Source organism: Solanum verrucosum, unplaced genomic scaffold (assembly GCF_900185275.1).
Source record: "Solanum verrucosum unplaced genomic scaffold, falcon-dt-bn FXZP01000238.1, whole genome shotgun sequence".
NCBI classification, from domain to species: domain Eukaryota; kingdom Viridiplantae; phylum Streptophyta; class Magnoliopsida; order Solanales; family Solanaceae; genus Solanum; species Solanum verrucosum.
In genome coordinates this window covers 4684744-4709774 of record NW_026020630.1, presented here as the reverse complement: position 1 = coordinate 4709774, position 25031 = coordinate 4684744, and the positions used below count along the sequence as shown (strand labels likewise).

At 33.6% G+C, this 25031-nt stretch overlaps 5 protein-coding genes across 7 annotated transcripts in view; 1 reads left to right on the top strand and 4 right to left on the bottom strand.

Moving 5' to 3' along the window:
* Positions 1–201: 201 nt before the first annotated feature.
* Positions 202–5518, bottom strand: LOC125811839 (proton pump-interactor 1-like). Its single transcript, XM_049491390.1, has 8 exons — positions 5455–5518; positions 3521–3931; positions 2865–3059; positions 2472–2651; positions 2171–2365; positions 1694–1792; positions 832–1425; positions 202–758 (listed from the first exon to the last, which is right to left on the bottom strand). Exons 2-8 carry the CDS (start codon positions 3872–3874, stop codon positions 471–473), a joined length of 1905 nt encoding a protein of 634 aa, XP_049347347.1. The 5' UTR covers positions 3875–3931; positions 5455–5518; the 3' UTR covers positions 202–470.
* Positions 5519–8372: 2854 nt separating this feature from the next.
* LOC125811642 (beta-glucuronosyltransferase GlcAT14A-like) lies at positions 8373–10468 on the top strand. Its single transcript, XM_049491166.1, has 4 exons — positions 8373–8970; positions 9552–9627; positions 9722–9837; positions 9960–10468. The coding sequence occupies exons 1-4, from the start codon at positions 8373–8375 to the stop codon at positions 10457–10459; spliced, it is 1290 nt and encodes a 429-aa protein (XP_049347123.1). The 3' UTR covers positions 10460–10468.
* Positions 10469–10811: 343 nt separating this feature from the next.
* Positions 10812–18522, bottom strand: LOC125811808 (protein SPA1-RELATED 4-like). 3 transcript variants are annotated; one of them, XM_049491353.1, is made up of 7 exons: positions 17394–18522; positions 17126–17283; positions 15096–16104; positions 14872–15018; positions 14430–14741; positions 13530–13589; positions 10812–11584 (listed from the first exon to the last, which is right to left on the bottom strand). In XM_049491353.1, exons 1-7 carry the CDS (start codon positions 18123–18125, stop codon positions 11396–11398), a joined length of 2607 nt encoding a protein of 868 aa, XP_049347310.1. In that variant the 5' UTR covers positions 18126–18522; the 3' UTR covers positions 10812–11395. The 3 variants fall into 3 exon arrangements, with proteins under 3 accessions (XP_049347310.1, XP_049347311.1, XP_049347312.1); XM_049491354.1 differs by lacking the exon at positions 10812–11584 and adding an exon at positions 13280–13424; XM_049491355.1 differs by lacking the exons at positions 10812–11584; positions 13530–13589 and having other exon boundaries at positions 14457–14741; positions 14826–15018.
* LOC125811821 (stem-specific protein TSJT1) overlaps positions 12451–25031 on the bottom strand; it is a 49315-nt gene continuing 36734 nt past the window's right edge. Inside the window, exon 5 of the mRNA XM_049491370.1 lies at positions 12451–12463. The gene's annotated coding sequence lies outside the window, so the exon portion shown is untranslated. The remainder of the gene's footprint in view (positions 12464–25031) is intronic.
* On the bottom strand, positions 20551–22491 carry LOC125811825 (metallothionein-like protein type 3). Its single transcript, XM_049491378.1, has 3 exons — positions 22365–22491; positions 21687–21728; positions 20551–20865 (listed from the first exon to the last, which is right to left on the bottom strand). Exons 1-3 carry the CDS (start codon positions 22412–22414, stop codon positions 20766–20768), a joined length of 192 nt encoding a protein of 63 aa, XP_049347335.1. The 5' UTR covers positions 22415–22491; the 3' UTR covers positions 20551–20765.

Here is a 25031-nt window from a genome sequence, read left to right as displayed (position 1 = left end):
ATCGTGTATTTCTTAAAGTTATTGGTCAAACACAAACTATTTCTCAACAAGAACACTTTATCAAACCAACACGAAGGCAAACTAGACTTCGAGTAACATAGCTTTCTTTTCTATGCAAACCAACATGAAGGCAAACTAGAACAATAGTCTAGGCATACTTAGCTTCACTCAACATAACAGAGAACATACTTTGTTTCAATGAACAAAATGTAGGCAGATCATAAAGAACTTAGATGTTTACAATTAATGCCAAAGATGAAAATCTTTAAGCAAATGTCAAAACTTGAAACTACTACACCAACCAAAAATCAAACATGCTTAGTTACTCTTGAATGCCTTATCTAACCAGCAACATTATGACTGTGAAAAAAATAGGCATGATTTGAGATTACAAAAAATAGACCTTGATATTGCAACACTCTAAGCAATACCAAGTTTTCCCCCCTCTACTTCTTAACTTTCATATTATCCTAGAGAAGATGTGAGAATGCTAGAAGAAGTAGCGGAACTACAAGCGCAGCAGGAGCAGCCAAAAGCCAATAGTTAAACGCCTGTTTGCGCTTAAGTATAGTTTTAGGAATTTCTGTGCTTTTTGCTCGTGTTGCTCGATGCTTGGCAGCTTTCCCTTTAGGCTCCTTAATCTTAGGTGCAGCTGATGTTTCAATGTTTTCCTCTAACTTCTCTTCTTCAGCAACTATTTCAACTGGTTCCTCAGTAACTGAATCCCCAGCGTTCTTCTTCGCCATCTTCTCAAGTTCCTGAAATGAGTAAAGATGTGTTATAAGTCCACAACTAATGTAAATGTAAATTCTACGACGTAAAAGCAAAAACAAATGGTAGAATGATAAGAATAATTTCCTTGAGTTTCCTCTTTTCAGCTTCTTTCTGAGCTTTTATTGCTGCTTTAGCAGCTGCTTTCTCTTTCAACTTCTTTTTCCTCTCCATTGCCTGTCGATTTTTCACAATCTCCTCCTCTCTCTTCATTTCCTTCAATTTTGCCTCATCAGATTCCTTGTGTTTTGGTTTCACATCCTTGGGTTGCTTTTCTAAACCATGGATCTCCTCTTCAACATCAAAGATGTAGTTAGTTTCCGTAACTTTGCTACTTGCATCTTTCGGCTTCTTGGTGTTCTTCTCTTTAGTATCTGTAACGTTGCTACTTGCATCTTTCGTCTTCTTGGTGTTCTTATCTTTGTTTACTTTCTGAGCAGGCAGTGATTCTTCCTTTGTCGGTTTCACAGTAGCTTTCTCAACAATCTCAGGCTGTGAAACAGTCTGCGCCTGTGGTAACACAAGACGCTTCTCATCAGGGTTCCTCATCCTGCCATCCCTGCTCAACTGCCTTATATCAAGTGATGCCAAAATTCTCCTCTCATAGTCATCCCTAAAGGGCTTGCCACTCCATAGGGAGATGAATTTATCAACCTGAAAACAAACGAAGTTACTGTCTGCAAGAAACATGCAAAACTTCAAATTTAGCAACTAAAGACAGATCTAAGGTCTGTCTAGCCTTTGGTCAAGAGTCTCGCTTTGAATGGCATTCACACATGCCTTCTAGTATTTTTTGGCATGCTGCAGGAGATGTTATTGGGATCTTATTCGACTGCTTAGTTTCAGACTAGTTGATGTTTTAGCAACTAGTGTCAAAATTTTGATATGTTTAAATTCAGCAACTAAGACAGATCAAAGATACCTCAGTAAGTGAGAGTTCTTTAAGGGCATCAACATCCTTCTTGTCTGCTAGCAATTTTGCCTTTTGCAACAGTGCAACATTTTTGTAGAAAGGCGCATTCTGAGAAAAATGAAACGACATTGATTATAAAGACTTTCAGAATGCTTTGATTTACATTTGAATAAACCAACTACCATCTAGAAAATGCCATGTAAAGTTGGCCAGACAAGTCTGAAGGTAAAGTACTTGTTCTGAATAACCAATTTACACAACGATATCACTGGGAAGTTCAAACCTTTGTATCAGTAGGAGATGGATGCTTTTTCAGCTCGTGTTATGGAAATACATAGTATTGAGGTGTTTCATGACCAAATAGATCTATTGACCATTCAACAACGGAATAAATGAGATTTAATCAGATGCATAGCATATATATATCATAATTTCTTATCTAGTAAACTTAAGAATAATGCAATTGACATGGAAAGAACATCATACCGCTTCTTCGCGTTGATTTCTCAATTCCTGAACGCGTACAAAAGCAGCGTCCCTCTTTTTTGTTATTTCCTTCAATTCCTCATCCAATGATTTAATCTGGCTGGTATTGGCATCGAGCTGTTCATCTAGTATCTTCCTCTTGGCCTTAACTGCCTGTTGCTCCTTATGAACCCCGTCAAGTCCACCACTTATAAGCTATAGTACAACAAAGTAGTGAGTGTTGTTAGTTAACAATGACATTCTAGGAAAATGAAGTTAATATCATCATTTGTACATGTATACGACAAGATCTGACCGTTACCTTGACTTGCTTTTGGATCGATTCTTTTTCACCCATTGAATCCTGAATCTGTGCCCTCAGAGCTACATTTTCTTTAATCTCTCCCCTTGTTCCTTCAAGTTGTTTAATTTCTCTTAGAATTTTCTTCTCTTCTGTCAGAGGAATGCTTTCATGCTGAATGCGGTACTGCAGACTCTTGATCTAAATGATTTCCATATAAAAAGTTAAACAATGAACGTTAGGTAGTTCTCAATTACCGAGCTGATGAAGAAACGAAGAAAATGAAGGATATGCACCTCTTCAGAAATGAAAAAAAATCGATCTACTTTCATTTGGTATTTTGGCCTAAATTCCTTGACTCCTCGATAGTAAGTAATCGTAAGAACTTAAAAGAACAAAGAGACTAGAGCTTACAAGATTATCAAGCTCCGCCTCAGATGAACACAGACCAGCACCTCCTTCTCTCCCATCTTTCCTAGGACCACGGAGCTTTCCCAAGGCATCCTGCAGAGGTTTCATTTCCTTTCTCTTCCCTTCGATTACTGTCCAAAACTCCTGATTCTCAGCACTCACAGATTTCCTTTGACCAAACAACTCTGATCGTTCTGCCTGCCAAAACACAAGTTTGGACACATCCAAATAATCTTTTAAAGTCCTTGATAAACAGGTAGCATCAAACTACCACTTAGATATGAAAGTTCTCATCATTAGTGTACCCGAACTTTTAAGTCAAATCAATGGTTCGCACAGATAAAGTATATAAATGATGCTTACAGGAAATGTGCACGCGTTCAACGCAATGCAATTAACCACACCAAAGGAAAATAGTATATCTAGAATGCTTATGTGCCTAATAAGCAAAAGACAAGACAAGAGAACAGGATGATATGATTAGAAACTCTTCAACTCATAAGAAACTGAAAGGAAAAGGCTTCTTGACTTGATTATAGCTCTCTAAGGATACCATAGCCTCTAACATTTTCTTGTTTTAAATTTCTTCTAAACACATTAAACAGAACAACGAACAATGTCAACGTTCAACTGAAAGAAGATTTATAGACAAAACTTACCCTCCTGGCTCGCAATTTTTCAATAAGCTGAAATCTAGCTTTGTTCATTTTTTGTAGCTCTTTTTCTGCCAGATCAAATTTGGGCTTCAGGTTTTGGTCTTCAAATCTCCGATATCTTACAATGTAGAAAGAATGGATCTGCTTAGGTTCAGGCCAGTCCTCAACTGCATCCTTCCGGAGGGCGGTAACAGGAACTTTTTTCCCTTCCTCCTTAATTGGTTCTTTAGTACCATGAGAGCCAAATTTAATAGGCTCATTAACCTTTGCACCATTATTCATCTTCTTATTTTCCTTCGGAAGGTTCTTCTTTTCGCTTACAGTTTCAGCTGGAACACGAGCTGACTGAGATGCCATATCTCTACCAACAATTCACTGAGAAACAAACCAAACTCAGCCTTCAACTCTAAAATCCTGAAGCAAGCGAACACAGAACATATTAGCATAAGATACATACTAATTACTAACTCATTGGATAATAAAACTGTGCCCCGGGGACACAGAGCACTTAATGGAGAAAAGACAATGTGAACAAAAGTTTCTAAGTAACAGAACCTATTCACAACAACAACATACTCATGTGTAATCCCACAAGTGGAGTTTAGTGAGGGTAGTGTGTACGCAGCCTTACCCATACCTTTGAACGTAGAGAGGTTGTTTCCTATAGAGCCTCGGCTCAAGTAAAGCATATCAAAATCAAGTATGGAAAGGAAATACAATAATGAAGATAACAATAATAATGCAGGAGAGTCATAATAACAATACAAACGAGGGAAACTAGAAAATGCTCGCAAACTATACTAACCTTCTACCCTAATCCCCGACCTCCATATCTTCCTATCTAGGGTCATGACTTTGGTAAGTTGCAGATGAGTCATGTCTTGTCTAATATCCTCTCCCGTCAATACTTCTTCGGCCTACCTCTTCCTCTCCTTATACCCCACCATGATAGCCAACCTCTCACGCCTCCTCAATGGGGCATCTGTGTATCTCCTCTTCACATGCTCGAACCATCTTAACCTCGCCTCCCTAATCCTATCTCTCCTAGTATTCTCATACATCCAACTCAACATCCCCATTTCCCCTACCTTCATCTTCTGGACTGCAATTAAGGTCTTGACCGGCCAACATTCTGCCCTATTCACACTAAATTTCATATGTAATATTTGTTAGTTACTACATTCATCTACAACTAACTATGCCAAACTCTAAGGACAATACAACAACTACGGTGGTTCAATATCTAGCAAGTTGGAATCGGCTAGCTGAATCTTCACTTATCATGTCGGTCAATTAGGCTTATCTTAGACCAATATTATAAAAAATTAAAATAAAGATGAAACAAATACTAGGAGTTTTCTATATCTTTTATATGTCTTTGACATGACTAAAAGACATAGGACCTACAGTAAACATACTTATGTCCCTAACACATAATTCCAACTAATTGATATATCACCTATGTATCTTTTTCTTCCATTGTGCCTATTTTCACTAGGTTATATGGAATGTCGTTTATAGATCCTTCGAGTCAACTTTTTTCCATATACATTTATCTTATCCCATTTTAACACCTCTAGTCACCATAAATTTTCACACCTACAGACCGGAGCATCTAAAAGTCGAAAACAGACATGACCAAATCATTTCAAGCGACCTTCTCGTATTATCCTCAATGTGTGTAACTTGCACCTTCTAACCAAGTCAATATCAAAAACTTCACACAACCATATATCATTATGCTACTTAAATAAAAATTGTATAGATCCCATAAAAACCTTAATGTATTTACGAATCACATCGTAAATAACAATAAAGATTATATATATACATGCATTAATGCAAAACTAAAAAGATTGATAATATTGTTGTCATTCAATAATGTTACATTCCAATTTCCAAATAAAATTCAATTGTCAAAAAGGTACGACGATCACCTTATAAGATCAAGATCAACACAGATTGAAAGTAAAAAAAAGGAAATAATCAAACACCAAAAGATTTTTTTTTTAATTTTTTAATTTTTTTTGCTTTTTTTTTTTTGTTAGAAGAAAAAAAAGAGAAAAATGTGATAGGAGTGAAGAAAGGGAGAAATGAAAATGGATTTAAAAATGAAGCAATGTATAAGGGAGAGTGGAAGGGTAAAATGAAGGTAGAGATTTTTAAAGAGAGTGTACCTTTCATTTGGAACTAAATTTTAGAGGGCCATTAGAAAGAGAGATTGTGAGAGAAACAAGTGACACCCCCCACATATCTTCACCCCCTCCCCCACCCACCCTTCACTTTTTTTTTTTTTAATATATCGTGTTAAGATATATGATATCTGAAATTAGATATAATAGGACATTAGTTATTTTATCTTAAAGTCGATCATGTTTATCTCACTTCATATATCAACTTTCAAGACCAACCTACTTTAGGCTCCAAAGTATTGATGTGCGCTCAAAATTTTATTCTTGACTTATTCATAGGAACCCTTATTCTTAATTTCTTTTATACATATAGTATTAGATATATTCAACATAAATGTAAGATCGACCTTGATAATAGAATACATAATTTATAAAGATTTATAAGATAGACTAGGGTACCTATTTGAGCTATTGCAAATTGTAGAATGGATTAGACCTTCTACTTTATCTTTATTACCCTTATCGTTAAACTTAGGGATAAGAGTTTGAAAAATACCTCAACTTTGGTTGGATTTGCTGTTACGATACTAAACTTTCATGAGAACTTATTACCTCCTTAGGCTATTTAATACCGTATTTTTTACCCCATGAACTATTTAATAGTGTATTTTAAAGGTATATATGTGCCCAAGTGGACACATTACTATTTATAATTTTGCATTATTTTTTATGTCCACGTGGGCAAATATATATGTTTAAAATACGGTATTAAATAGTCTAGGGAGGTAATAGGTCCTCATGAAAATTTAGTATCGCAACAGCAAATTCGATCAAAGTTGGATATTTTTCAGACCTTTATCCCTTAAACTTAAAAGAGTGTCAATGACACAACAATCTCACACTCTCACATGTCTCTAGTGAATAGCCAAAGAGATGCTATGATTAGAGGAGGAAATCTAGCTGTAATTTATTGAAAGAAAAATTTCTTGGAAAGATAGTTTTTAAGACTTAACTACATAAATAATATTTTAAATATTACATATATTAAAGTTATTTTTTTATATATAGAAGTTTTAAAAATCAGAAAATAACTATAATCCCTAATTTAATGTTATAACAAATTATAAATCTACCTTAAATTGAGGAATTATATTCTTGTCATCCTTTAATAAAATATCATAAAAAGAATATCAAATTTTTTTCTCTCTCTCTCCCTGTATTTAAAATATTCTAACCAATATTTTATCTCTACTACTATCAATATTAATAGTAGTTATTTTAATATCACTTCTTATTTTCATGTAAAAATAGTATTAATAATAATATTACATATTTCAATTTTCAGTGTAACTGATCTTTAATTTCCTCCGTTTATAAATTGTTTTTGGTTACAAAAGCAAATAGTTTATTGTTATATTTGTTATTTTGATAATATTGCTGTGTTTGTAATAATTTCTTTAAACTGAGCTACTTATATTTTTGAATCTATTTATGTATATATAACATGAGTTGAATTTTTTAAAATATTTTTCTAATCTTATTCTCCACCCAATGACAATTCAAACTCAATTAACTTAAAATCTTAAATGTATTATAATATTTATATCATTATGCTGGGATTAATAATTGTATTTTTGTTATTTTACATACTTTATTTTAGAATAAAGGGATAATTAATCTCAGTATAATTATTAATCCTCAGTAAATTATTCCATCTTTGTAACTAAACAAATAATTAAAAACACTTAAAAAAATTTTGAGATTAACTATTCTTATCCCTCCTATCAACCGATCGGAAAGTAAAATTGCCGTCTTGGGTCCAAACTAGAGGAAAAGTGATTTTGTCTTTTATTTCAAGAAGTATACACACATGTCAGCTCATGGCCAATTACAATTTTCAATTATTTTTACTCTCCTTGATCTAAGTTTTTATGTTTTCGATAATTCTAATGCTAAGTCTGACTTTTTCCTTAAAATAAATTAATTATATAATTTATAGTACTATATACTTGTCTTTCTTTTCGACCTCTCTTGTATAATTTTATTAATATTTTATCTTATCTCCAATTATACATTTTATATTGTCTTCTCTTTTGTAAGTACTTAATAAATATCAAATGATATCTTAAATATACTATAATTAAGAATGAAAAGATCTTTCAAATTTATTTATTTTAAATATGTTGCGAAAATTTGTCATCAAGAATAAATATTCCCTTTTTTAGATTATTATTTTAAGTTGTGTGAATAATATCGTTTTTGGGACTAACAAAATATTAGATTATCATTTTAACATATACAAAAAATTTATATCATGATTTATTATTTTCTCATAAATTCTCAATGTGTTCAAAAGGGATATTTAGAAATATAAAAAGATGACCATTTACTAAGCAACCACGAAAAAATTGTGTAAAAAAACTTTACTAAACTTTATATCTATAGCTTTTGATTGAACAATTCTATTAGAAAAATCAGTGAACTTTTAGTGATTATAAAAAAAAGAAGGGAATATTGTGAGAAAATATTTATGTCACATAAGTTTGTTAGTCGATTTAATCATCTTATATTTGTGTATAAATGCCTTTCATATACTATTATACACTTTTATATAAGGTCAACATATTATGTATAAGGCTTTTCCTCAGATATAATATTATATATTGAACTACGTAGCGATGTAGATAGGATTTCCTATAAAGAACTCATGACAAGGTTCAACAATGGTATCTTTGAACATGGAGAAAACATGTGCAAATCCTCTAGCTATAACCTTTCTTATTTGTCTTTTCCTTCTTGGTACCTCTTTCAACATGACTCTTATTTTCCCTTTCCACACAATCACTTCAATAATCTTCTCAATATTCCCATCTTATATTACTATTACAAATAATCAACATAGTAATTCATACTTTGTTGAATCAAAAATCAATCAATTATCTCAATATCCTCCTATTATTAATAATAATCCTTCGATACCGCGATTCGCTTACTTGATTTCGGGATCAAAGGGTGATCTTGAAAAGTTATGGAGGTGTTTGAGATCAATGTATCATCCATGGAATTACTATGTTGTTCATTTGGACTTGGAGTCAAATGTACAAGAGAGATTGGAACTTGCTTTAAGATTGAAAAAAGATGAAATTTATACACAAGTTGGAAATGTGTATATGATTAGTAAAGCAAATATGGTGACATATAGAGGACCAACTATGGTTGCTAATACACTTCATGCTTGTGCTATTCTACTTGAGAAACATAAAGATTGGGATTGGTTTATCAATTTGAGTGCTTCTGATTATCCTTTGGTTACTCAAGATGGTTAGTACTCTAGTCCTTTAGCACACTTTTTATTTTTGTAAGCGATGTTCACATAAATAGTCAGACAGATTTACTGTTTACTTTTTTAGATGATATACATATATTATACATCTGCCAGTTGTTTTAAATTAAATCAGTTTGATGGATGACTTTTTATTTTTAGTTCCACCCTAGTGAAGGGCGGAGCTATATTTCATGAAATGGAATTCCTTAGTCGAAAAATAATATTGTATAACATAAATTAAAAAATAAATTTAGTCTGTTTACTAGAAGGATGGTCGTCCAATTCGAGGTTTCTTCTGGAAAGTTTCAATCTTGTTGACTATGTTTTTGTATCTATATAAATTGTTAAATTCGGTTGATATGAGGGAATCTTCTATATAACTTAAATAAAAGTGGTTTAAAAGTGTATAGATTGTAAGTCCAAATTTTGGGAATTAAACGTTAAGGACTGTGTACACTCTACTATTCTTCTCAGACTCTACTTGTGGGATCACACACTAATATACGTTATTGTTATTGTTCTCTCTAACAACTTAAACGTTTAAACGGGATATCTCTGATTTTCCTTCTTTATACAGATCTACTCTACACATTTTCTGATTTGAAATCAGACTTGAATTTCATTGAGCACACAAGTGAGCTAGGTTGGAAAGAGTATGTGTCTAACTTAATCCTCTTGTGACTATGAATAATTCACTATTCAAGCTTTACTTTTAATGTCATTTTATATTTTATTATCAATTTGCAGGGCCAAAAGGGCAATGCCAATAATTATAGACCCAGGGTTGTACAAAACCACAAAGTCTGATATATTTTGGGTCACACCAAAAAGACATGTTCCCACAGCCTTTAAACTCTTTACTGGTATTTTGACTTCATAAAATTTACTTGTAGTTACCTTTATAACTGATTTGATTGTGTAAATATTACGCACGACTTCGATGCATAGAAGTTGAACTCTAAAGCATGTTACAAACATGACACAGGTTCAGCTTGGATGATCCTTTCACATGCATTTGTGGAATACTGCATATGGGGATGGGACAATCTCCCTAGGAACCTACTTCTGTACTACTCGAATTTCGTGTCCTCTCCAGAAGGCTACTTTCAGACTCTTGTATGCAATGCACCAGAATTCACTTCAACTGTTATTAACCATGACATGCACTATATCTCCTGGGATGTTCCTCCAAGACAGCATCCACATACACTTACCCTGAATGACACTGCAAATATGATAGCAAGTGGAGCAGCGTTTGCGCGCAAGTTCAAGCAAGATGATCCTGTTTTAGACAAGATTGATATGGAATTACTTAGTAGAAGTAATGGTAGCTTCACACCTGGTGGTTGGTGTGCTGGAAATCCTCCTTGTTCTAAAGTTGGAAATCCAACAAAACTTAGGCCAGGTCCAGGGGGTCAAAGGCTTCGACGTCTTATTGGTAAACTAGTATTGTCAGCTAAATATAGTCAGAACCAGTGTAGTTAGATTTCTGTTGTATTTTCATCCATGCTGATCCACAAAAGCAGGAGGGGACAAGAATGTAACATTAAAAGAGCCAGACAAAAAAAATATCAACAGTGAACTCGGCCATTTGTCGAATAAACAGGCCAGTAGATAAGAATATAACACTATAAGATCACCACCACCAACTGATTTGAACAAAAGTTTAACTTCTATGCACCGGCAGTGTACAAGTTCTCCACACAGTCAGGTAAATATGACCTGCAATGATAGGTCTGTCTATGGTATATATAGTTTGGTAACATAATAAACAGTCTCAGACTAGAAACAGAAAATAATCCAAACATGTCACATTAGCCATTATCTCTCACTGAAGTGATGGAAAACTTTGTATTCATAATTTTGCAGGTTTTTTTCTGTCAAACAAGTTGGCTAGTCATGAACAGCATACATATCTTAGACAGAATGTACTCGAAAGTGAATAATCTGAAATGTTACCTCTGCCTCCTTGCACTCGCGTGTTTAGCAACTGATCAGATCAGTGTGAACTAAATGAGATACAGCATGGATTCTAAGACACTGCTTGTATACTTCTACTTACTGTCATCAGGCAAAGATATAACATTCTGAAATTTTCGTTAGAACTCAAAATTACAGAATATACAAAGAGAATAACACTTGCATCGCTTCTTCCCACACCCCCTAACCAATATCTATTTACAGCACATTCCACCATGAGAAAAATCTCATGCTTCCATTGAGCTGCTTCCGCTATGAACTAACTACAAAAATATTTGTTTCTTGATGGCAACTTCCTTGTTACCATGGCATCGTATCGAGTTTATCTCTTCTACGACAATATCTTGGTGTAACCCCCTCATGTACATTTACCGAACTCTTCTCCTTCACACCTTTCCTCATCTTGAAGTAACTAGTCAACCTTTAGGGAATTTAACCACATCATACCATCTCCAAGAGCTTGATATTTCCCATAGAATTTGCGGCAACTAAGGTAGGGGACTGACCACGCCAACACACAGATGAGATGAACTGTGCACTGTCATCCACTTCATCACCAGAAAGCGGATCTGTGCAGTTAAATTTAAATGACAATGCTGGCATGGGAAAAGCTTTGTGGTAGATGACAACCTGCAGCATAACACAAAGTACCAATTACACATTAATAATGGAAAATTGAGCAGCGATCAGCACTAATAGTCACCAGAAATGGCATCAGATGGTGGAATATATTGTTCGGACTCTTTGAAAATATTGACGGGTGCGTGTAGGATCCTCCAAAAGTAGTGTATTGTTGGAGGATCAGACATGGGTGCGGCAACACTTTTGGAGATTCCGAGCAATATACATATAAAGTTCAAATGCTTATAAGATGGGGACTCCAAAAGAAACCTGCCTCAATTCAAAGATGAACTACACATACTTATTTATTTCTTTTGCGGTGGGGATTGTGGGAGGGGAATGATTACAGAAAAATCACAACCTTTTCGAACCAAATTTTCTTTCTCTGTGTGTACATTATGTGAGGAGAGAACCAGATTAAAAAGAACTACTCAAGATACAGGATAAGAAAGTAGTTTCTTCCTGTTGGCAGACTGTTAAATAGTTAAGGTTTGGAGTTGGAGGTCGATAGTATGGACCGAAGCTTTTCGCACATAAGGTATCTAGAGCATTATCTAAGTACTAGATATTCTGCTCTGGGATGTACCAGTCTATCACTTCATCTCTTTGTATAGTTATATATACTTCAAAAAAGAATGAGCGCTTCATTCTTCAAAGGATCAATAGAGGCTCAACAAATACATGAATCAGATTATAAATATATTTTTTTGATCAAGTAAAGGTATTTTCATTCATAAACATGGCCAAACTGGCCGTATACATGGGGTATACCAAATTAAAAGGTGAAGATTCTACAAAATATGATTCTCTACAAACTCCGCCCAATCATCTATATAACAAAGAACTTTCTATTTACACCAAAAGAAAATAAGGGAGCGGAGACTACTCCTCAACTGAGGGAGACTCGACTCTACTCCTTCAAAAGCTCTCCTATTACTCTCTCTCCAACCTACCCACATTAATGCAAGTGGAACCACGTTCCAAACCCTTCGTCTTCTCCTCCTTCTCCTGCTCTTCCAACTGAACATCAAATCTTTAACAGTTCTTGGAATTGCCAAGGGAGTGTGAAACCACTTAAAACATATCAAATCATATATATATATATACTTCCTCCCTCCCATTTTATGTGGCACCGTTTGACTTGGCACGGTATTTAAGAAAAAAAGGAAGACTTTTGAAACTTGTGATCTAAACAATCCTTAGATATTTGTGTGGTTGTAATATTTATGTGAATTTAGAGCCATAAAAAGTAACTGAAATCCTTTGGTTTCCTCTTGAAGCCAAGGAGAACATCGTCTGCAGACTGTCTATGAACCTCCTTGTGCAAAAGATCAACTTAAGGTACCAACTGACAGTCTGAGGCAAATAAATGATAGCCATCACAAGGATACATGTAAGGATTAATTGTTTGATTAGGGCTAGTGAGCCTATTGATGTGCACATCTCAATGCCGTTTATGCACAATATAATCTAAAGACAGATCTATACATGTCTAAATAACGACGTGTAACATATTGCACAAGTGGCAACTGGCACAAGGTGAACATGCTCAAGACCCAACGTGTCGTCTAGAACATGCAGACTACACCTAGTGTTGATGGTGCCAAATTCCATTCCATAGAAGTGAGTTTTGACCAGTTTGTACTTTTTTCATATTGTATTTCAGTATGACTGGTCATATTGTATACCTTCTGGTAAAAAAATTCATTTCATGATAGTCATTTTGAATTTTTAGCATAAAATACTTGCTTTCTGTACCTTTATTGTAAACAGCTATCTGGAACTTTAAACAAAAATTGCAGCCGCATGTATCTTGATGCTCAAGGAACCAGTTCTAGTCAACTATTCCCTTTAATATGATGTAAACATTTTCGGTGCAATTATTGCTCATAACTCATTTAAAATGCACTCAAGTACGCAAGTACAGATTCAACTTTGTGGTAATAAATGATACCTCATTTGTCTCTGAGCCCGTTGCTATGTAACCATCAGATACAGATAGGCCAACAAAGTTCTGAAACAAAGAAATTCTTTCATCAGTCGCAAAGCACATTCAAGCACAACTACATTATCACGGGAAAGGGAAGATACAAAGCACAAATCAGGAGTAAGTTGTACGCAAAAACTAGAGACATGATTTGGTTACTTTTGGTCATGTCTCAAAAAGAAGAAACTGGTGACAGTGGCTGAGAATTACTTTGTAGATGCATAAGCTTCTATGTACTTATATAAGTTACGTGTCAATAATCCATCATTTGAATAACTACAATATAGAGAGAGTGAAATATGACATAAGAATGCTTGAAGACATGTCTAATAGGCTAGACTGGAACTTGATTGTCTACCTATCCTAGATAAGCTTGAGCATATATATTAAATTTATGCAACATGTACACATATTTAATCCCTTCCTTTCTCTGTCCACCTCTTCTTCATCTATTCACTCTGGTTTAGTCCCTGTTGCTGCTCCCACCCTACTTTTTTTTTGTAAGCCTCTCTCCTCTCCATTTCTTTAACCCGCAATAAAAGCTATTCAAATTCATTTGCACTCAATCTTGATTTCACAAATCAGGTGAATAGAATTCACAAAACATAGAAGATATAGCATTTTTTGGATATCAGGGGTGTCATACACCTAATTTTTCATTTTTTCCTAAGAAAGAAAAATTAGAGAAAATTGAACTCCCGGAGGACGGAACTCAGATAGGATTTTAGAATAATGGATTTAATTAACTGTATGGGCAACTTAGATCTCTCTTAACTATATCACTGAGAATGTTACAAGACAACACACTGTTCGATGAGATCACAGAAGCAAAATCTTTATTCAGGTGATAGGATCAAAGTATGATACCTTTACATTCATATGTCCAGTAAATGACTGAAGAGGAGAATCGAGAATACGAGACGTGCATGTTGACAGATCCCACAGCTTTATTGTATTATCCGTAGACGCAGACACAAGAGTTGTTGAATCTATGAACTTGACATAGCTCACTGTCTTGTTGTGCCCAATTAATGTGCATAGAGGCAACTTTGAGTTTCGTAGGTCATAGTAATATATCTTATGATCTGCTGAACCAAAAGCAAGGGCCCGTCCTGAATCAACAGGGAACTGAACACAGCAGACATTGGCTTTTGTTTTTATGGTTCCAACACTGACTCCCTGTGGCAAACAGGTAAGACAAACCAACTTATTACACATCCACATTCAATTAACACAGCAACAATAACTAGATGACTGTAGTACATTTAGTTTTAAAGCTGACATCCACCAAGTGCAAAAGTAGAATTGCCTGATTGATATTCCAAAGCTTCACAGAACCATCATCGCTCCCGCTTGCCAACATGGTTGGATCTGCTAAAGAAAAATCAACAGACCAGACGCGTTTCTCATGCTCTCTCATCTCCATGAAAAGCTGACTTCTTGTGACATCCCATACCTGTATTATGTTTCTAAGCAAACGTCTTTCTGCTACTGCTAAATAAACAAGATTGAATGATCATGCATTTGACGTACCTGCACCACACCTTCAAAGTTACTTGAGGCAAGCTGGCTTTTGATATAGCCATTCCAGCATATACTGCTTAACTTTGATCTATTAGCCATTTCAACGACTGGATAGTGTATATCACGATCCGCATTTAGAATTGAGTTATATTCAAAAACTTTGATCTTCTTATTTACACCAGCAGTTGCAAAAAATTCACCATCACGATCAAAGCTGAGAGAACATACAAGATTGGAAGGGTTTAGAAGATCCCCTTGCTTTAAATCTGCCTTCACTTCTAACTTGCTAAAAGAAAAGTACTTGCATAGACCCTCCAAGTACGAATTGATCCATCCCCTCTGTCTATCACCATTGCACCCTCCCTTTGATGACATATTACTAAGAGAACTCCTTTCAGTAGCTGTAGCAGAACTTTTACATTCCAGACTTGTTTGACAGTTTCTACTCATAGATTTGTCCCTTTTAATAACCCTGCGTCTCGTCATGAAATAAGCTGCCTCCAATTTTCTGAAGTTTTTCATCAACCGGGAACTTTTTGCCGAAATGCTGCTTTTATTTTCAATATGCCTTTCGAATTTCTGGCTTTCATCTGGATGGCCATCAGACTCCTCACCTGTGCTGGGCCTAGACCTCTTTCTAGATCCAGAGCTCCCTGAATCATGATCTTCAGTAATATTTGTCCTCCGAGAATTCAAATGCTTAGCTGGTTCTAAGCTTGAGCCTCCTTTCATCTTAAGGGGTGTCTGCATCTCAGTGGCCTCTTCTGCTGGTTCTACGCTTGAGCCTCCTTTTAACTTGAGGGCTGTCTGCATCTTAGTGGCCTCTTCTACATCAGACGATAAAAAAGACACGATTTCGTGCAAATTTTCCACAGCCTCCTGCTTTTTCTGTTGGATTAGCAAAAGGAACTCCAGCAATAATTCCTGCTCATCTATTTTTTCTCTAAGCTCTATTGCTGCTTCACGTTCTTCCAAGTCATGTCTTGGAGTTTTAAGGAACTCACTTTCTAGCAACTCACTGTCATCAATTTAAAGTAAGGAATGAGGAAAAGAGTGGCAAAGAGTCAAGGATATTGATGTTAAGATGATCAATTGCATAATATTCATTTTAATGAAAACCAGCTGAAAGCAGCAGAGGAAGTAGAAAGTTCAGGAGAACAGTGAGATGTCTGAAATGAATTTCATGAATAGATAAAAGGGACTCATTCAGTCAGATAGTACTCATTTGAAGATAACTTTTATGTCATTACTATCTATTTCATTTTACCATCAATATTAGAATCATTTTCCCTTACCCTCCTTTCCACTACAGATGTAATTAATAAGTTTCAAAGATGGAAATTGTCAAGGAAATCAGCAATGATATTGCAGATTGTATTGAGACAAAGCTTTTAGAACAGATTGCAAGATGCTGAAGAGGCAACCATGGAACTGCAGAATCAAGCCGTCCGCAGAGGACGATAGAGCTGCTTATTGGTTAGCTAGTTATGCATGAAATATAATGCTGTCCATTATATTGATCATATATAAACACCCTCCCCTCGGTGGATGTAACTAGTTTACTTCTTACAATGAAAATGTTCCTACTCCCAAGGCACTAACCTAGATCCATTATATTGATCAATTCTTAATTAAGAAAAAAGGATACTGCTGTTGCAAGACATGTACTATTTTTTTTTTCTAGTTTAATAGCAAAAAGATAAGTTCGCATTGCTGCATTTGCCTTTGTTCCTGCGGCTAGAATCTTCATTCCTGCATAACCTAATACCCATGATTCTTCCCTTTCGAGTTTTGTGCCACACAGGGAAATAGATACTCTAACATAAACCTTAATAAGTAAACACTTCGGAAATCAAGAATTATAGGACCACAATCAAGGTTCTCAAGGATAATGTTATATATCAGTAAGCATTACTCCTAGAAGACTTCAACAACAAACTGATCAGATTGCAGACAAATAAAAACTGGCATGCCTGAAGGAAAACTCTCTTTGGCAAAAACGAATAAACCAAGTGGAAGTAAAAAAACAGAATGCTCACCCCACTTTTGGCCGACTACTTGGATCCGGATGTAGTAACCATAAGCAAAATGAAGCTTCCTTAGGCCATTTCAACAACAACTGTGGGGGTAGGACACGATGTCTTAGACATGACATATTTGCAATTTTCGCATCTGATGAGTTGAAGGTGCAGTATAGCTGCTCACAAATTATAAGCATCATTAAGACAGCATCATCATGGAGGATACAGTAAAATTTAACTGAGCACACACCTCAATGCCACGGAGTTGCTAACTATTGCTACTAACCTCAAACAGAAGCACTCCGAGTCGATAAATGTCTGAAGCACAAGTGCCTGGAGCATCATTAACCTCTTCTGGACTAGTATACCAATTAGTTTCCAAGTGCAATATCTGTTTCATTGGAAAAGTATGCTTGTTGTTTTCCTCCTCTTGTCTATTCTTACTAGCTTCCAAAGTCTGCACCATATGACCTGAACTTGACTGCAAGCAACTGCTTTCAGATGCTATAGCAGAGTCCTTCCCAGGAATCATCTCAAGTTGCAAAGGTGAAGATGAATTGTTTGGTTCATCTTCACATGAATCCGATCCCGAATCAGAACAGGAAGCAGATTCAATAAACGCAACACGGTTAAATGAAGACATAACAAAACATGATGGCCGCACATTATGAACAGCTATCCCTTGAGTATGTGCGAGTTTTACAATCTCTACAATTTGAGTAAATATATGCATACATTCAAGAGCATCAACAGTTCTCTCTGGATTATCCAACCAATGCCTCAAACTAACATCTTTACGATCGATTCCTCGAACCCCTTGATCTTTAAAGCAATTAACATCAGATGACTCAATTCTTTCCCACTCTTTTGAAACAAATCCAGAATCATGAGATGCATCACTAGACAACCTGATAGTACTTGCAGAACGAAATCTTGAATTCCAATTCACAACACCTGAACTATTCAAACCCCTTGAACTCTCAGACCTCTCCATACCAGACTGAGATGAACCTTCCATTACTATCCATATAGGACAATGCACATAACACCCACACAATCAAGAAACTGGAAAATCCTCAAACTCCTAACACAACCCCTTACTTCCAACATAGCCATATTGAATCAAGAACTCATTTTTACAACACAAAAATATCAAAACATAACCTCACACAACTCTACTAGTATCACCTTTCGAAACACCAACCTGTTTTCCAACATAAGATATCTGAACAAAGACTAACAGCACCGCTCAAAATAATATCAACAGAGAAAAAAGCATTAACCTGAGCTTGTATATCAGCTAAAGAGCAAAAAAACAAAGAACCACAAACCACACAACAGATAGTCAGATACTGCAGCTTTAGGAAATATACAAAACAATAGTATATACTAATACTATATTTTATTGTAAAACAAGTACAACCTCACAAAATTGGTGATAAAAATCAAATCTTTTTCCTCTTTAAACAGGATGTGTGAACAGGAAAACGGAAAATGAAAAGGGGATTTTACCATTTAACATTTCCTTTTAAGGGAAAAAGAGTGAACTACTATACATTAATTTAATGATGTCAATTGATTTTTCTATTGCTTAAAGGGTCCACTCATTATCTACAACTCATTGATTTTTAGGTTCTATTACATCTCAGATACGTGGCACGTTCACATCCTCAAAACACTGAGAGTAAGCAGAGATGCCAAATACTCACTAGTAATGTAGCTCATCTTCCTGTGGACCAAATACCAAGAAAAAATGTACTTATATAAATAATTCTACAGAAAAAACATCTACAAGAACAAGGACCATTGATTTCCAAGATGACAAACTACTCATTTATTACCTTGACTATACTTTCTACTTTAAATATTATTATATAAAATAAATAAATTCTTTTAGCCACATTGCAACATACCAAGCAACTCAAAAATAATATATACTCAAAAACATGGTATATAAAGATTAAATTTTGCTTTAATACGCGGTTGTAAAATTCCTTTAGGTTATATGTCAAGTCCTATTAATCTCATAATTATTATTTTTACTATAATTATTGATAATCTTTAATAAAAATTTCTGAATTCACTACCTAATACAGTATATGAATTAAAGATTAGAAATAAAGTACAAACCTTAACATCATTTCAAAGATGGGAACGTTACAGCCACTTGGAAAAAAAAACCCCTAAAGTTGACGTAATTCGGAATTGATTTATCATTAATTTAAACTGAAAAAAGAGTCTCTTTTCCCTCAAAAACGCTTGTCAGCAAATTAGGGCATTTAGAATGTTTACATAACTTCAACCCAAAAATCGATTCTGAAGTTAGGTTTGAACCCTAAATTGGTCCAATTATATGAAATTGGCCCAAATTATATAAATTTCTTTCATCCTGGAATTTCTGTAAAAAAAAACACATTTGCTCGTAAAATTCTTAAAATGTCAGAATTCTTAAGAGTTTAAATACTAACAAAAAGTTTTTTTATACTAAATTATTCGGAAAAAGTAAAAACTAACTTCGATTTGTATTTATGATGAAAAATAAAAACTTTATTTTTCAAGATCAACTTTTACTATAACAATAAAGGTTTACATTTTTTTTTTTAATTTCACAATGAAATATAGTTAAACGCCCATAAAGATTATGTGGAGATGGATACGATCGGACTATAGAAAGTTGGAGACATCAGATTGGGGACACGGCCAGTTTGTGATGATGGGTTTATTTGAAAAAAAATCGATGAAAAATTATATTATTTATACATAGTTAAATATATATACATAAAAATTGTTGTAAATAATATGGATAACTCAGATAATTCTTATGGGCCATTTATTTGGACAAAGGTTGGCCAAGTTGTTGGGCCAAACCATAAAGAAGCCTGATAATTAGATAGGGAGCATATCAAAATTCCACTAGTTTAAGATATTATTATTTAGATACACTTTAGTTTACAATTATGAATTTTATCAGATTTTTGAGCATTCAGATACGTCCAGATATATGTATCTCGAAATATATGAGGTCAAAATTAGGTATAAGTTATTCTAAATACATTGTATATTTGCATATATTAGAAATACATAACAAAATTCGTTTGTCTCCCTTGTCACTCTTTTATGTATCTAGTATCATAAATACATGTGAATCATACCAAATACATATATCTAGTGTGATTCTCATATATTTGGGATATATGACTATCTTACCTCCCATCTCACTGGTCTTTCTCTATTTTAGTATATTTCGTAGCAAAAATGCATATATCTAGGTAAATCTTTTTCAATATATGATATTAAACTCTTAATTAATGAAAAGATACGGAGTTATTTGAAAGTATAGGTGGAAAGGTGACATTAAAGAATCATTTATAAGGGAAATAGTTATTTTTTATGAAGTAGACTAAAAAAATTTAAGTAGGTTAGATAAATTGAAACGGACGGAATAAGTAAAGTAGTAGTAGTAGTAGTCTATTTAACAATGAAAACTTGTGCTACAAACTTGACCAAAGAAACAAGACACTAAGTAGAGTACTAACTCCTTTACATTTTGTGTTTAGCACAAGGAACTCTTATTTCACCATAGATAACAAAGTAATATTGTTATTTTATTTAAACACATATCACTCATATAGTTTTAGATAAATTGCTCTTGACATTCTTAATGAGCACAAGTGCAGTTCACACAGGCACAACTACTGCCACATTTGCATTTTCCATCATGTTCTTCAGCTCCAACATCCATCATCACCACCGTCTCGCTGTGTTAGCAACATAGGCGAAGTCAGAATTTTAATTGTATAGATATTTAAAAATTTATATAATGATTATTTTAAATAGTAATAACTGTATTCTAAATTTGATATTTGAATATATTTAATAAAATTCTTATATAAACACATTTTTTGAGTAAAAGTTAATAAATTTGACGAATTTATATTCAGACTTGTAGCTCCACACCCCGGACTACAAGAGGAAGAAAGACAAAAAGACAACGTATACAACAACAAATTTGATGACAATTAAGAGGCAAGAATTTCATAGAAAGAATTAAGAAAATAATCTACTTTGCTCTCCCTTTGTTTCAATTTACAAGCCTATGAAGTTTTTTCCATTACGAATCAATAAAAAATTGTGTGACGAAATATAATTTTTTTTCATTTATTTTTTAAAATCACTAGAAAAGAGCATGGTAAAAATAGATCTTCATTTAACTATTTTTTTAGTGGCAAATTTTAATGAAAAAATAGTGACTTTTTTTAATAGTGTTTTGTGTTCTGATTCGAAATATGAGAGTAAAAAATCAACTAATTTTGGGTGTTAATTCGGCAAGTATTTTTTTAAAAATTATCATAAAATAAAATTTATATATTTATAAACTATCTAAAAAGTTTTAGAAGTCACAATAATTAATAAATCATGATTAAAAAAAATCATTTGACTTTGGAAATAGAAACATCAATAGTTAAAATTTAAAATATTAGTACATAAATTTATCTTTTGGTATAGAAAAAATGAATCAATATATAGGGGTAATTTTGTTTATTTCAAGTTATATTCTTGTTTTCGGGGAGTTAATTACCTCTTATCTACGATGATGATACCATATTGGTTTTCCTTCTTCCTGCAATATTTACAAACATTAATTTACATCGCTATACGTTATTTTTTATTTGAACTATATATAATTAAAAAATTTAAAAAAAATCAAAATATATAGTTATATGCATTGACATAAATTGTGATAAAGAATTAATGGACGTGGTAGTCATGTTTGTGAGATACAAGTATTACGGTATATCATTTGTGTACCTTTTTTTAGTTTGAGTAAAATTTATGAGGTTATTTCTCTCAATATTTTGTACTCGTTTTTATATAGTGGATTACTCATCTTCTCTTGTGAATTAGATCGATTGATTGGACCACGTTAAATATTTATTTCTCTATTGATATATTTCTCTTTTATCTTCTTACGTATTGTCTTTTGATGCTTATTTTGCTAGCTTCATGACACCTAATTATCTTGAACAATGTTTCACACCAATAAACTTAAAATATTAAATCCACCTCTACCTTTTTCGAAAGTGGAAAGGCATTTTTCTCTTAGATATGATTATACACGAAACTTAACTAATATTAGAAGAAAATTGATGACACTTCCATCCATTCACAACTTTTAAAAGTAGTATTTTTTTTTCTTTGTTAAATTCGTGCTCAGTTAAACTACGTCACATAAATTTAAAGGTCAATAATTACTTACACGCATTGGCTGACGTCAGCGCAATCGCAACTACCACACTTGTTCGACATGTTTAGGAGATTGAAGCTAAGGGGGGATGAAATAGAGTTTTTTAGTTATATAGGAGAGCAAGTATATATTATGAATTTGCTATGCCTTGAATTATAACTATGAGATTGAGTTGCTATTTATAGATGGAAATTAAGGACAAGTTGGCATATAGGGCTAGAAAAGAGAGCACAAAGCTTTTAACAAAAAAGTTGGACAAAGGAATCTACAAAAGGGGAGGAGGGCCTTATTTATCGTCAAATGTTGTGGTGGAGTGGTAATTAGAGATTTTGAGATTGAACTTCAAATATGGAATTGTCTTTGGTACAGAGAACATTTTATCATTCAAAGTGAGACTTTTTTTATGGAAATTCGAATTAATCAGACCCCAAAACGAATATCGAATATCGAATACCGAATAGTGCCTTAGGCCTGGTTTTTTTCATCCTCTCATGTCACCTTCATGTTCTCCAATATTCTTTACTTGATCGAATTTACTACTCAAATCACTATTGATTCTTTTAGATATGGGAGTTTAAGCATTTTTACATTTTATATCAGCCTAATAAGTAATAAAATTCATAATATATTTACGAGCAACTTACATAAATCTCACTAGTTTAGGAGTTAATTACTTAGATTCACGACAGTTTACAATATTATGAACTTTATTAGATTTTGGACTTTGGATACATGTATATGACACGTCCAAATACGTCTAGATACAGGTATCACAAATATATGGGGTCAAAATTAGATCCAATTTGATCTCTCTCTCTCTATATATACATGGTATCCAAGTAGATTCATAGGTACCTGACTCTCTCACTCGCATCTCTCCTATCTTACTTGTCTCTCTTCCTATTGTAGTGTGTCTTGTAGCAAAAATACATATATCTGGATGTATGCAACTTAAAATCTGATACTATGCAATTATTAATTAGCTAATAATAACAATCCATAGTTTAAGTATTAAATTGATAAAACAGAAATAGTTTAGGGGTTCTTTTAGGTATTAAATCAGTATAAAAAATGGTTATTCTCAACCTTCAGCTCATCTAGATTCTTGAAACTCTTTGTGAAAAATGCCTTTTACCTTTTAATCTATTTAAAGGAAAAATAATTTATTCGATGGTCCTCAATAATCCACTGATTTTTTTTGGGAAATAAACAAAATTAACAAATTATGTATATCTACATTGGACATATGGAAAATTCCAATAATCAAATTATCAAAAAAGAAAATTCCAATATTCTATTTTTTATTTGTCATTTGATGATAAAGTTTTTCATGAGATGAGAGTTCAAAGGATAGTCTCTTTCATCAGTGGTAAAATCAAGAATTCTAACAAGGGGAATAAAAAATATGTTAATATTACGAGATGATCGATTGAGTTGTTTAATGTTATTTTTAGGATATTAGAAATGTTTGAAAAGTGGAGATTGAGTATAATAATTTTATTATATAAAAATAAGAGTGATATTCAAAATTGCAATAACTATAGGGGTATCAAACTGCTAAGCCACACTATAAAAGTTTGAGAGAGGGCGATGGAGATAAGGATAAGGCCAATTGTGTCTATTACCAAGAATCAATTTAGATTCATGTTGAGGTGTTCCACTTTAGAAGTCATTCATCTCTTTCAGAGATGATCTTGGAGCAGTATAGGGAGAGTAAGAAAGACTTGCATATAATGCTTATATTGACCTAAAAAATTATACGATAAAGTCCCTAGGTGTTCTATGAGATGTTTTGAGGCTAAATGTATACTTGTAGTTAGGACGATTAAAGACAAGGGTATATGATGAAGTCAAGACTCGGGTGAGGACAATAGAAGGAGATTCAGAGGCCGGAGCAATTACCGAGATGGAATTGCAACATGGTTAACATGTTTTGGTGATGAATAACATATCCTATGATATCATAGTATATTCTATTTGTCAATAACATATTATAATTGACGAGACACACAATGAAGTTAACAATAGACCGAAGGTTATGGATGACTAGTGCCAAATTCCTTCAATCCACCCTTCTCTTTTTTTACCAACTACATCTACTTCTTCCAAGTTTGGATCTATTCTTTTCGTGATGCTTTTCTCATCATTTATTAATCTTTTTCTTCTACTTCGTCCTTCTTCTGCTCTTTTTAAAAAAATTGATGTACTGTAAATGTGAATCATTTTAAGTAAATTATATATCAAAAAATTGAAACATAGAGAGGATTTCATATTTAAAATTTAGAATTGTTTAGAGAAAATTTTGAGTTAGTCAGAATTGAATAGTTCGTATATACTTCATGTATAGTTAGTGTACACCTCACGTATAATTAAGTTATATTCAAAGCCACGTGACGAGCTCAATGTGATAGCCAAACTCGCCTCACTCTCGCCAAAATGGATAGATTTGAGTTGAGGGGTAGGCGGGAAGGAATAGTAATATAATTTTGGCTATATTTTAAATAGTTTGAATAAGTCATTTTTGGGCTATTTGTATAAAAAGACTACTCTTGTAAGAAACATCTTATAAACAAATTTCTTTGCCATTTTGTTCTTTAGATTGTTTTGAGATGATGAATTGAGATATTGATATCTTGTAGATGATGAAATCCCTATTTTAGGATAACTTATTGTAGCTTA

Excerpts from the sequence above, each read along its gene's own strand:
- LOC125811808 (XM_049491353.1), bottom strand. The coding sequence starts at position 18,125 with ATGGAAGGTTCATCTCAGTCTGGTATGGAGAGGTCTGAGAGTTCAAGG. Across the intron at positions 16,105-17,125 it reads AGTAGTCGGCCAAAAGTGGG|TGAGTTGCTAGAAAGTGAGT; the intron begins GTGAGCATTCTG and ends AATTGATGACAG. Across the intron at positions 15,019-15,095 it reads ACTTTGAAGGTGTGGTGCAG|GTATGGGATGTCACAAGAAG; the intron begins GTACGTCAAATG and ends AACATAATACAG.
- LOC125811642 (XM_049491166.1), top strand. The coding sequence starts at position 8,373 with ATGGTATCTTTGAACATGGAGAAAACATGTGCAAATCCTCTAGCTATA. Across the intron at positions 8,971-9,551 it reads TCCTTTGGTTACTCAAGATG|ATCTACTCTACACATTTTCT; the intron begins GTTAGTACTCTA and ends TTCTTTATACAG. Across the intron at positions 9,838-9,959 it reads AGCCTTTAAACTCTTTACTG|GTTCAGCTTGGATGATCCTT; the intron begins GTATTTTGACTT and ends AACATGACACAG.
- LOC125811825 (XM_049491378.1), bottom strand. The coding sequence starts at position 22,414 with ATGTCGAACAAGTGTGGTAGTTGCGATTGCGCTGACGTCAGCCAATGC. Across the intron at positions 21,729-22,364 it reads GCTGACGTCAGCCAATGCGT|GAAGAAGGAAAACCAATATG; the intron begins GTAAGTAATTAT and ends TAAATATTGCAG. Across the intron at positions 20,866-21,686 it reads ATCATCATCGTAGATAAGAG|CGAGACGGTGGTGATGATGG; the intron begins GTAATTAACTCC and ends TTGCTAACACAG.
- LOC125811839 (XM_049491390.1), bottom strand. The coding sequence starts at position 3,874 with ATGGCATCTCAGTCAGCTCGTGTTCCAGCTGAAACTGTAAGCGAAAAG. Across the intron at positions 3,060-3,520 it reads AAAAATTGCGAGCCAGGAGG|GCAGAACGATCAGAGTTGTT; the intron begins GTAAGTTTTGTC and ends GTGTTTTGGCAG. Across the intron at positions 2,366-2,471 it reads CGATCCAAAAGCAAGTCAAG|CTTATAAGTGGTGGACTTGA; the intron begins GTAACGGTCAGA and ends GTTGTACTATAG.